General features: G+C 34.0%; 1 protein-coding gene across 4 annotated transcripts in view; it reads left to right on the forward strand.

Annotated features, from left to right (window-relative positions):
- The window catches only part of BHD (folliculin), a 42921-nt gene that overhangs the window by 20410 nt on the left and 8651 nt on the right, over positions 1-13860 (forward strand). For 3 of the 4 annotated variants that reach the window (XR_011335826.1, XM_069845282.1, XM_069845283.1), the window contains 4 exons: positions 1766-1912; positions 4405-4626; positions 9261-9403; positions 11877-11989. Coding sequence is in view for 2 of the 4 variants with exons in the window: in XM_069845282.1 (XP_069701383.1) it covers positions 1766-1912; positions 4405-4626; positions 9261-9403; positions 11877-11989 (625 nt within the window). In the remaining 2 variants the exon portion in view is untranslated. Of the gene's footprint in view, positions 1-1765; positions 1913-4404; positions 4627-9260; positions 9404-11876; positions 11990-13860 lie in introns of those variants that run through there. The other variant, XR_011335827.1, reaches the window with a different exon arrangement.

Consider the following 13860-nt stretch of genomic DNA (forward strand, 5'->3'; position numbering starts at 1 on the left):
AAAATTGTGTATTTTGCACATAGGAGTTATTGCAGGAACAACGACGATATTTATATTACAGTCTAGTATATACAGTCACGAAGCTCAATATGTAGTAAATATGCAAACATTAGATAGTTGCTCACCACTAGGATCGCTAATATCGCCTCATTACAGACAATGCGAAATAGTACCGGCACAGTCTATTGTTTCTAGCATCCTCAAAACTCTAGCTTCGTGACTGTATATAGTAGACTGTGTTTATATTGTAGGAGAGAATGTGTCATATGATGTACATAATATGTAGTAGCAATTTTATGCATGGATAATGTTTATTGTTTATTGTTTATTGTTAATAAAATAACATTGACAGAAATACAATCTTAGTTCTTCCCTGAAGGAGTAAAAAACTCGTGCTCAGGGAGATATCTAAACACAAAGATAAACACAAAGATAATTTTTTGACACAAACTGGGTCAAGAAAAAAAAAATTACAGGATTAAATTAAATTTAAAAATACAATTTCAATTTTAACAATTTAAGTCATACAAATACATATACATATTAAATCAATATATATATTCTTTAAAAATTAAATTCCTAACGCTATTTTTGAAATTCCTGATACTAAAATTTTCCAAATCTGGATATTTATGAATAGTGGGAATGAAATCAAGGTTTCACAATGGTGTTGGTCATAATTCTAAAAACATTTAAAGTTTTCTGTGATAAATGTTGATATTTTTATTAAATTGTTGAGGTTAATGAATTGAGTTGTCATTAAATTATTTGCAGAATATATAAAAGTAGGATTTTTTAACAATAACATATCAGTATTGAAACAAGCAAAAAGTTATGTATATTTGATTAAATTACTACAGTAAAACCTCGATAAGATGCGCCTATTTATTACGCTATCTCATGTAATATGCTTTTTTTTTTGTCTGGTCCCTGCAGATTTCATATATAATACCTTTATAAAATAACCCATTTGTTGCACTCAAGTCCTGCATAATACGCTATTTTTGTGGAATATTTTCGATGTAATTTTCAACAATGTACTGTAACAGCAATGAAACATTTTGGCCATTGAATGGAAAATTTTTGATGGTCAGTTTGTTGTCCTTTAGTGTATTGAAGTGTGTACAAGTGTGATTATAGTGAGTGTTAAATGAAAAGCGCTTTCTATGTCCGGAAAATTGGAAATCTTACGAAAGTATGATGAAAACAGTACTCTTAATCAGAAACAACTCTATGATTCATTAGGAATCCCATCATCGACATTAAGGACGATAATAAAAATTCGCGACTCAATCACTGCAGCTGCGACAATGGGAGGATGTAAGCGCAGAAAAGTGAAATGTGGTAAACATGAGGACTTTGAGAACACGCACATAGCAAACAACTGTAAATGACCTTTTTTCGAAAGAATTAAGTACAGTATATACTGTAAATGTCTCTGACGTACAGTACAGTAATTACATAATGGAATAATACTGTATTACCTTTCATGAATCATGTATTTCAATAAAGAAAAATGTTAATATATATTGTATATAAGTCAAAATTAGTATATCCGCCTAATACGCAGTTAATACGCGGTCCCTTGAACAGCATCTTCTCAGGGTTTTACTGTATATGATTCATTATCTTATTTCAACAATGTAAATAATATTGCAAAAGTTATAGCATAAATACTTTACACAGACTATGTGTCTTTATATTGTAATATTTCTATATTGTTTGTGTATACTTCTTAATTAATATGTACTGATATTATTTGCAGGCATGTCACTCACTGACTCCCACAAACAGGGGCTTCCTAAGTAATGATCATGAAGGGAGAATAAGTTATTTAAGTACACAACAAGCAACTCAGCATGATGTAGCAACCCTTGTTCGCCAGGCTTGTATCCGTAGTCTCAGTTGTGAGGTAAGAATGGCTTTTGGAATCAAGCAGTGTTTGCAGTTTACGTTTGAATACTGGGAGAACTCTTAGTTACTTCATTATTTTGGTGGACGATTTCTTTAGTAAAGAGCAACAAAAAAGTCAAGTACCATTTTGCTATATTGTAGATAGTTTTTCAGAAAACATGCACTTTTAAACATGTGAATTTGTGCCATTGTGCAATGTTATAATGAGTGGCCGAATGCGCAGATTTTGAGTAGGGGAGTGGGAGATCATTGCCATGTAGATTGTTTTTAATGTTGTAAGAAAAAAAAATACAGATAGAGTGCTGTTTAATGTTAGTGTTTTAAATGTATAGAGAGAAACAGACAATGAAAAATGCTTATATCATGTTAAAGAAATGAACTTGCAAAATTTAAAATCAAATCTACAACACAGATAGTAAGATATGCTTATTTCAAACTAAATTAAAAGAATTAAGAAATGTCTCCAAAATTCAGTTTCATTTAAATGTTCTAGAGAACACAGGCAATAATAAATACATGCTTATTTCATGTTAAACAAATTTCAAAATAATAAAAAATCACATTTCAGTTTTTTAAATAATGAACCAGTAAACTTATATAAGAGAAAGTAAATTTTCAGACCTGTCTTTAAATGCAATTGTTTATGTTTACTCATACATTTATGTTTACATTTTTTTCTCTCTCCTCCATCCCTCTAACAAACATACATGTGAGCTATATGTTTCTGTTGGCTCCAGCTAATAACGTTTTACAGTTTTGTCATGGTTTCTTACAATTTAAAATTACTCTGAGGAACAAAAATTTACATTTGTTCAGATCAAATTTCAGCAACTTTAAGAGACAAAACTAAAATTTATTCAATCATGTATCATCGAAATTAACAGCTCTCTTAAATTGACTGAAGATATTGGGAATTTAGTTGATAGTTTTCCCAAAAAACACTACTTAACTTTTCATTTGAAACATTTTTTTCTCGAGATGAAAGTAAAAACGAGTAAAATGGTATTAAACTTTTCTGTATGAGGTATCTGAGAGATTAATGCCCTGAAATTAATTACTATTCACTCTGTATAATATTTAATGATATTATAACATCTTTCTGGTTCCTTCTATCTGGATCTTTATTTCTATCTGTGTATCTCCCGCCCTCTCCATTCCCCTCCCCCTCTATCTCCCCCCGTCTCCCCCTCTCCCCCCCTCTCTCTCTCTTGTTGGTTGATGATGTGTTACCTGAATGTAGCACAAGCAAAAAAAAAATTGTGAGCATCGTAAATTTCACATTGGTCTAGGATGTCTGTTACTTACTTATGGCTTTTAAGAAACCCGGAGATTCATTGCCACCCTCACATAAGCCCGCCATTCGTCCCTATCCTGAGCAAGATTAATCCAGTCCATAGCATCTGTGTACTTCGTTTTACCGTGACAACGCTTTTTAGTTCTTTTAGCACTCTGATTATTATATTATTTATGTCTTTGTTTTATTAAGAATTTTAGATAAGTGCGCAAAAAGCCATAGTAGCTGACGCGCCCTTTTTAAACCCTACTACTACTGCTACTACTCCATAGCATCATAGCCCACCTCCCTCAAATCCATTTTAATATTATCCTCCCATCTACGTCTTGGCCTCACCAAAGGTCTTATTCCCTTCAGCCTCCCAACTAACACTCTACTGTATATGCATTTCCTTTGCTGTAGTCATGCCTGAGAATCAGTCCCATTTCGAGGTATATTGTTGGTTTCGTAACAAGCTGTTTTTTACGGTGATGGGTTGTTAGCCCTTTGCCTAACCCCCAAGTTGGAGGACCACTCCTTATCGGCTGACCACGACTGCTTATTCAATATATTCGCAGCTACCCTCCATGTCTGGAGGCCGTCTCCTCTATCCACAACCTGAGGACACGCCATGCCGTGGTGATTTAGGATGTCTGTTATAATAAATAAAATAATAAATTTATTAAGAACTCGTCTATGTTCTTTTCTTAAGAGGAAATACTCTCTGTGAAGTACATGAAGGACTAGAATGTTGGATGTTTGTCCAGAACATCCAGGTTTGATCTTCAACACATTAGTTCATGATTAACTCCATATTTCTTTTTGCTCTGTTTCATTGTACTTTCATCATTTGATAGACATTGGATAAATAGTTTAGATGAAAAGACCTTATATAAAACAATAATAAATAATGTAAGAAAGGTTTTATGGTTATGATTTATGGGTTTATGATGTTCATCATGTTGTGAGTTTTTCTTTTTGCACCTATCATAGATGTAGAAACATCCAACATTTTGGAACCACGTGTTGGTTTCATTATCAAGAAAGGAAAGGGAAATGCATCTATGGATCAATTCCCAAGAACTGACCCAGTAAATCGCTTCAAAATGTTCCTTCATAAAAAAAAAACTATCGCTGGATTGTATTATGTTAATTTCTATTCTACTTTTTAATTTTAATATTTAGATTGGTAAAATTATGTTTAAATTATGTTTCAGGTCAGTCCTGGCAAAGAGGGACCTGTATTTTTTGGAGATGAAGTTCGTGGTCATGTACTCAGTTACACTTTCTTCCTCAAAGATGCGCAGGCTCGTGGATTTCATCGCTGGTTCAGTATCACTATCCTCATGAAAGACAAATTTTTTCTTCTGAACTCATGGCCATTCCTAGTGGAAAACATTCAGGTCACCATATCAGAACTCCAATCAAAAGCTACAAATGTAAGAATGCTGTAGTATAATTTGCTTAATGTCTTATTACAGTCTGTATCTTGAGATACATAAACATGTTTCTAGGTAATAATTGTTACAAATTATTTAGGGTGCTATAGAGAACTACTATAATTATTTAATTGCGACATATTGTGATAAATAAAACCACTTTTCATCCTGCTTTATAATAGAGTAAAAGGTATTTTGTGGCCATATTTAAAAGAGTGTGACATATGATATATTGTATATAGAAATATGTTCTCTGTGTTACCCATAACACATTAATGTTTGTAACTTGAAAGCTACCAAATTATGTGTTTTTTCCGAATTATTGATTTTGTTTAGAAGAATATAGCAAATTTATAATAACTAATTTGGGCCATTCACTAATTTAAGACACAGATAGTTACAACATAAACTAATATGATTGGCTGTGCAGCATATTTTGTGGAAATTGTCAAACTTAGCTGTTGTTTCACAATTCTACCAAGCTAAATAATACATCCAAAACATCTTAAATTAATTGCAAAATCTAATGTGTCCACTTGAAGCAGGTACTGTGATTGAAAAAAACGCGGTTTCTTGTAGCAGAATGTGCAATACCTACAGAAATCTGTTCAAGAACGTGCAAACAATATGACTTCAGTTGTATAGAACAGTCAGCTCAGCTCCTGCTCAGGATCACACATATCATACATGCTTGCATGGCCAGTGAAGACTGAGTCATTATTGATCTGTCACCTTCTGCGTATTTTTACTGATATAACTTCGATTAATGATAACATTTACACAATTATATTTTTACTTCGTAATTAACACCACAGTCTTGTATATACAGTGACGAAGCTTGAGTTGATGAGGGTACTAGGAACAATAGACTGTGCCGATACTGTTTCACATTGTATGTGATGAGGCATAGTAGAGATCCTAGTAATTAGCAACTATCAATAGATGCATGTCCCCTACGTATTGAGCTTCGTGACTGTATATACTAGACTGTGTTAATACCATACTAGTTGGTGTTATAGGAGTTGTTCAAAATGGTGTCCATTTACATTAACACATTCCCGATATTGTTGTCGTAATACTTAGATTTTTCTTCTTATATTGTTTCCAAGTTCATACATAAAAATTCTGTGTTCTAGTGTGGACTTGTGGGATAGTGATTAGTGATGTGCAGGTACTCTACTGGACTACTGTAAAATTTAATGAATACTTGCACGTGCATTTTAAAAGAGAATATATGTTGTTGTTGTTTTCTAATGCCAGGCATTTGACAATAAAGTCATTTGACCTCTTGCACTCCAATATTTTTCAAAGATATTATCATGACCAGTCACTGAAGCACAGATTTTGAGGTGTTCCGAATCCATTTCTTGGTTTGAGTTGCACAATGGGCAGTTAGGGGACTGATATATTCCAATTCTATGCAGGTGTTTGGCCAAACAATCATGGCCTGTTACCAATCTAAATGCAGCTACAGATGATTTTCGTGGTAAATCGGGAATTAACTGTGGATTTTGATGCAGAGAGTTCCATTTTTTCCCTTGGGATTGAGTTATCAAATTTTGTTTGTTGAAGTCTAAATATGTAGATTTAATAAATCTCTTCACAGAGTAATATGTAGATTTAGTAACAGGTCTGTAAGTAGCAGTGCTGCCCTTCTTTGCTAAAGCATCCGCATTCTCGTTTCCCAGGATTCCACAATGGGATGGTATCCATTGGAATACAATTCTTTCATTGAGTGATAATAATTGAGAGAGCATTTTAGTTATTTCTGCTGTTTGAGATGAAGGTGTGTGTTTAGAGACGATTGATAGAATAGCTGCTTTGGAGTCTGACAATATAACTGCATTCCTAAATTTATTGATGTGGCATAGAAGATTCCTGAGGCATTCACTTATTGCAATGATTTCACCATCAAAACTTGTTGTTCCATATCCAAGAGATCTATAAAGTGAGAAGAGACAGCACGTAACACCTGCACCGGCACCTTGTTCTCTGGAGATCAAGGATCCGTCGGTGTATAAATGAAGCCAGTTTTGTGGAGGGTACCTAATATTAATTGTCTCTAAAGACAATTGTTTCAGTATTTCAGTGTTTACTTCTGATTTCAGTATTTCTTCTGTTAAATTTAGATTATATTCTATATTTAATAGAGTTAAAGGGTTTGGTTTAATATGTAAGTTTTCTGTTTTAATTCTTGAACCATGGATATGAAACTTTTTTGAGTTTTCAATCTACAAAGAGGACTGTATGAATGCCAATTTTACCTGGTAATCTGATAAGTTTTTCATATTGAATCAGTGCCTTTTCTTCTATTGTCATTTTGATGCTGTTAATATTAGTGAGGAATCTCATAGAATCTATTGGCGTTGTTTTGATTCCACCAGTAATGAGTCTGAGAGCTTGGTTTTGAACATATTCTATGTCGTTTATGAAAGGTGAAGTAATTAAAATTTCTCCGCAGTATGTCAGCACTGGCTGTATAAACATTTTGTATGTAGTGTTCAAAGTATTCCTAGAGCATCCCCATTTCTTTCCTGCTAGTCTTTTTAGAAGGGAGAATCTTTTACGAGCTTTTTCAGAAATGTATTTCAAATGGTTGCTCCATGTTAACTTACTATCGAAAATAACTCCAAGATATTTGGATTCATAAGTCCTAGGAAGGTGTTGGCCATTGTATTGGATATTGAATTCTCTTTCTTTTTTACCGAGTGAAAATATTTGGTAGTTACTTTTGCTTAAATTGAGTGTCATCAAATTTGATGTATTCCATTCATGTAGTTGATTTAGAGCTTTAAGAGCAGAATTTTGAATTTTGTCTCTATGTCTGTAAGATCCGGAAGTCCACAAAACTATATCATCTGCAAATAGTGCTGTTTTCATGTTTGATTCCTCTAATAGGGAGGGTAAGTCATTAATATAAATATTGAATAAAGTTGTGCTGAGGACAGCGCCCTGAGGTAGACTTCGATATGTTTGTCTGTAACTAGAAAGTGAGTTATTGAATTTAGTGGCACTGAATCTTTGACTAAGAAATTCTGATATCCATCTGAACATATTGCTGGAGATACCTAATTTCTGGAGTTTTAGTAATAATTTATTTCTCCAAACAGAGTCATATGCTAACTGAAAGTCAATAAATATTGCCAAGGTATCTTCTTTCTTGTTAAAACTGTCTTTTATTTCTTGGCCGAGGCGTATGACTTGTTCATTGGTAGAGTGTAGTTGTCAAAAACCAGTTTGTCTTGGTGATAAAAGATTTTTGGGATTCTAAGTACCAAGTTAATCTGTTGGAGATCATGGACTCCATGGATTTTGCTATCATGCTTAATATTGCTATTGGTCGGTAACTATTAACATCATGAGCAGGTTTCCCTTTTTTGTGAATTGGTACAATGATTGCTTTTTTCCAAGCTGCAGGAATTGAGGTGTTCCATGATAAATTGAAAATGGATAAAAGTACAGACTTGGCTTTTTCCCCCAGATGTTTAAAAAATTCGGAATGAATGTTTTCGGGGCCAGGAGATTTCTTAGTTTTTAATATATATATGGAGAATATATGGACCAACACAATAACATGAAGAATGGTGGATAAAATATAATGAACTCTATCAGCTCTATAAATCACCTAAAGTCATTAAAGTGGCAAGGTTACAATGGGCAGTACAGTAGAACCTCTATTATCCATTGTAATGAAAGGGGTGAATTGATCGGTTAATCGAAAAAATCGGATAATCAGTACCGACACCATAAAAGATTTTCATAAATTAAGTGCATATTACATAGGTCAAATTTTCTCCATGGTGTTGTGTTTAACATGCTAGTTAGAGCATCAGAAGTTAACTAATTTGAGTCCGGTTTTAAGGGCCAAGGGAGCTTCTTGTGATGGTTGTGATTCGACATGAAATACAGTTTCTGCTTTCCCAGTCTCTAAATTATTTTCGCTTTTTCGCTTCTTTCGACACCCATGGAAGACATTTTATATAATTTATACAGTATGGCCATTTCAACAGTAGGACAAGGACTGAATGGTACACGGATTTTACAATTGTGTGGAAGTTCTTGGGGTCATTACATTGAAAGCAGGTAATGACTAATTTAGTTGGGAAAAACACCCCCTCCAACAAGTAATTGTATAGAACTTCATATTTTATTCTGCAGCAAAAAAAAAAAAAAAAGAAAGAGAGACAGTCGGATAATCTGCCAATCGGTTAATCAGGTGTCGGATAATTGGGGTTCTACTGTATATGATGGAGGAGGAGTAGTAGTGGTAGTGGTAACTGACCTATAAGTTGATTAAACACATGTATTCTCTGGTCTTGACCTGATTATGATATGGCATTATCTAGGTTTCTTGATCCATGAATGCAGGCATGTCTGATATGTGTGTTCCCAGCTGGGAGCCGAACTAAATGCAGATAAAGAATCACTGGTTGCTAAAATATATATGTACTGAATTTTGATTTGTCTCTCTATTTATTAAATTACATAGTAATAGGAATATGTATCTATGTAAAATATAACTCATTTTGTATTTTTTTGTGTTTCACGTACTGTGATGCATTATAAACTACTTCTGTTTATATGAATGTTATATAGTGTTTCCATTTATCAGTGCTCTCTCTTGTTTTCTGCAGGTGTATGAGCGAGAACAAGCAGAATGTCCACAGAGAGCCTTACGGCTTGCAGCTGTACACACAAACTCTGATAGCAAACGTACATCTAATAAACCGTCACGATCTCTTGCTGAATTAACAGCTGATGACCAAGTATTTCCTTGGTGAGTAGAATGAACTGTATTTTCAGGTGGCTACACTTCCAACAGTAAGGGAAATGAAACTGTTATAGTTTTAAGATTATCTGCTGCTTGGCAGTATTAAGTAAAAAAGCGAAGTAAAGCTAAAATCTATTCATAAGAGCAAGAAATCATATTTGGTGAAGCCTGATATATGTATTACAGATATGTGTGTGATAATAAGGTGGATTCTTTGACACTTGTGATTGAAATCTTTTATATTCTTTTATCTTTAGCAAAAATAATTCAGAGTTCTTTTCCCCCATCCCAGCTCTCCGTTTAATATGAGGCTTTCTTCTGCACCAGAGAATAAGTTTGTGGTGAGATTTTTGTAATCGTCATTTGTTGCAAAACAACAACTGAATAGACTACAGTGGACTATAGTGGACTTTATGTTGTCAGTAAACAGCTGGATACATTAAGAAGATTGATTTGTTTACTTGACCTTGAGCCTATCTTTGTAAGGAGCATTGTCTCGCATAACTTTTTAATAAATTTATCTATCTATCTTCTTCTTAATGTATCCAACTCTTTGCTGACAACATAAAGTCCACTATAGTCCACTGTAGTCTATTCAGTTGTTGTTTTTCACAAGAAATGAGGGGTGTCCAATAAATTTAGTAAAACATGAAAATGTAAAATACGGACCATTATTAATAATAATTAATGTATTTTGTAACACAAAATGCCACTTTGTTACAAGTTCATTACATAATCATATTCTCATTAGATACATAAATATACAATGGTGGACAAAAAAGATTGTCTGCTTTGAAATCATTGTCTTAAAGCGCAGTTCACATTAGCTATGGCAAACTGCACATTAGATGACAATAGTTTAACCTTTGCTTAGTTTTCAACTGCAATGTTTAATCACCACCGCAAGATATGTACATATTACCCCTGTGGTAGAACATGGAGCTGTCATATGATACATTGTATTCTTCTTCTTCTACTACAATGGCATCATGGCCCAAAATCGTGCCTTAGCCTCCTTTATCCTCTTCCTCCATCCTTCTCTATCCAAAGCCATCCTCCTCCATGCTGTACATTGTGTGTGTTAAGAGTTCGAATCTCATAGATGTCTTTTTTGTATGTAGGAAATATTTGATCTATCTTAAGAAGTGACTCCCTCAGTTTAAAAAAAAAGTATATATTCATAGGCCAGATTATTATTGTTGCTTGAAAAAAATAAAATAAAAAGAAGATATTATGGGATCATTATTTCATCCACATGAATTCGCTCACTTAACTGCATCCATCCTCCAAGGAATGGATAGAGCAAGTCTATGGGAAAGATCCTCTCAAGATAAGTACAGTGAATCAGTTGATCTCTTTCCTCAAAATTATGTTACAGACATGATACGACATCTCGTGTGGCTAGAACGAATTAGATAAAATTGATTCATAGATCTCTTATACATGTCCTGTAAATTGCGTCAGTTTTTCAATATATTGCATAAGACACTCATAGAACACCGAAAAATTGACATTGAAGTAGGTTAAAGAACACGTTGAAAAAAAAAAAAAAGAAAAGAAAAGATCATTCCACCAGGATTCGTTCAGAGTCTTCACACCATAAGCATTCCCCTAATGTAACCACTCAGCCAATTTGTCACGTGTTATTATATTGATTGTTTTGGTTATTTTAAAGACGTGGTGTTTCTTATCATTAAGTCTTTTCTCACGTTCGAACTACGATTTTCGAAAAAATTGCAATAACCTGTTTCTTATTTTCTTTTACTTCAATGTTTTAGTTAGCAAACAGGCACATTATATGTTGTGAACAGGCATACTCTTTTGGCACTTGTAATGTCCGATGCTTGGGTATGTACCCTTGGAAAGTGGTGAATAAATTCATGAGGAGCAGTGTAAAAATGTTGGTCATGGCAGGTTACATCCTAGATCATATATGTAAGAGATAACTCCTCGCTACATTAAAATTGGCAGCACTTTGAAGAGAACAACCGCCAGGATCGCCATCCGTCCGCCGTAAACGAACACGAGATGGGAGCACAGTTGCTAATGCAATTCAAATGGGTATTATGACGTGACTCCTTATGTAACAACTAGATGGCAGTGTAGTAAACCTGACAAAAGTTGTTAACCTCAAAGCCTATAACCCCGACATATCTGTTACATATATGATCTAGGGTTACATACATAATGTTCTGCCCAAGAGCAGGTCTTTCACTGCAAACCCAGCATTCCCTAGCGATGCGTAATTTTTTGACTTTGAAGTATTTTAGCTGAACAATCTTTTTGTCAACCATGGTACTTATTTTATAAGATGGTGTTTGTTATATAACTATAATGCATTCATTCTATTCTCTGTTGTAATTTTACTTAGAATTATTTTAAAAAATGGAGCAAATAAAGCCAAAGGAACTAAGAAAGCTGTTGAAAACGAGAGAGAAGAGGGAAAGTAATAATTTATATTTGGCATTTTCCATTGTAGGCTTCACCTGCAGTTCACCTGGCTGCTCAAAGCTGGAGCAGATAGGTTAGTGGAGAAGATAGTTGAAGGTTTACCAACACCAGATTTGGCTTTGGATCTCTACAATCATCAAGGTACATTACACATATAGTGGGTGAAATTCATATATACGAGATCTTATCAAAAAGTATCCAACAATATACCATAAAAACACTAGTTTATCTATTTAGTTCAGAATGTAGTCCCCTTCGAAATGAGTCCTTTGTGAGTTAACATACCTCTCCCAGCTGTATTTCCACTGCTGAAAGCATTTTTTTAAAGTAATTTTTTGGGATCTTTATCAGGCACTTCATCACATTTGTCTTGATTTCTTTTGTGACTTGAAATCTTGTCTCTTAGAGTGACATCTTGAGTCTGGGAAAGAATAAAACTCACACTGAGCCATGTTGGAGAGTAAAAAGACTGCTCAACCTGTGGAATGCCGTGTATCACCAAAAATCCTTGAAGAGGTGTAATGCATGAGCCAGAGCATTGTTGTGATGGAGATACCAGTCACCATTTTGTCAAGAGTTGTGGGTCTCTTGTGGCAAACAGTATCTCATAGGCGATGGAGAACAGTCAGTCAGTATTCTTTATTGATAGTTTGTTCTTGAGAAGCATACTCTCTATTCTCTGGTCATTGAAAAAGGCTTTGAACATAATCTTCACATTGCTTCGTAATTGCTATGCCTATGACATACTCCAATGAGATGACTGTGCATCTGTTTGAAGATCGTGACTGTAGATCCAGACTCCAGTTATGATTTTTTTCACGAAATCAGAGTCTCATTGACGATTTTCAGTCTCTCATGTACGATCTGCATATCGTTTTCTTTCTGGTCACGAGTAAGAGTCTCAGAAAAAAAAAAATGTACTGTGACACAATGCATGCTAAGATCGTAAGTCAAAACTGATTTCATGAATCAAACGAAATTTCTATTTCACTCATATTATCTTTCTTATTCAACGATCCTGCATTGCTAACTACCACTTTTTGTCAATTGTTTTGGGATTCCAGTTGACTGAAGCCTATCAGAATGTTTGTTGCTCTCAGCGGGCATTTGGCCATCTTTGAAAAAAATTTTTCGTTTGTCTTTGATTGCATTTCGTCAGATCTTTTAATAAAAATAATGCAAATTTTTTGCTCAATACTTTCGGTCATTTTGATTCAAAACACGAATACATTGAACACAAGATACAAGTCTGACTGTCATGTCTGCCTGGCAGTCACTGTAGGGGAGATTTCTTACTGGAGTAACTGAATCGAAATGGAGTTATAGTTGCAACTTATTTGTGTTATAGATTCACGTCTGTTCATACCAGAGCAACTTTGAGTTTAGTGAATGCAAATTCGATATTATTTTTAGCTTGTGAGCACGCCATTTTGTACATGTAAACAGAAACTGTCAACTGCATTCACCAAAATGCACAGTGGCGGCTCGTGATAAAATATTACGTGTGTTCACAATTTTGTGTTCCAAAACCGAAGAGAATTTGAAATTATACGTTTAGCCTAATATGAAATGTCATGATTCCAATATTACACTATCAAAAAATCATATATGAATTCAAAACATATAATAATAATAATAATAATAATAATAATAATAATAATAATAATAATAATAATAATAGTAACACCAACAATAACAACAAGAATAACAACAATAACAACAAGAAGGATAACAACAATAATAACAAAACAATAACAATATCCAGTCTTTTTACCCGGTATATTCAATTTTTCCTGGTAAGTCAGTCTACCCACTTCTTAACTGCTTGAAAAGAGTTCATTGTTTACGTTTGTTAAAAATGAATACACACCACAGTGCCATTATTTACACAAGCGTGTGTTCAGTGATATATTTTGGTTCACAACACACTGATACACTATAGCCTATACCAGTACTGTAATTCCATTCATATAGATTGATTACTATAAATACATGCCAGTAAATATTATTGT

Source organism: Periplaneta americana, chromosome 14 (assembly GCF_040183065.1).
Source record: "Periplaneta americana isolate PAMFEO1 chromosome 14, P.americana_PAMFEO1_priV1, whole genome shotgun sequence".
NCBI classification, from domain to species: Eukaryota; Metazoa; Arthropoda; class Insecta; order Blattodea; family Blattidae; genus Periplaneta; species Periplaneta americana.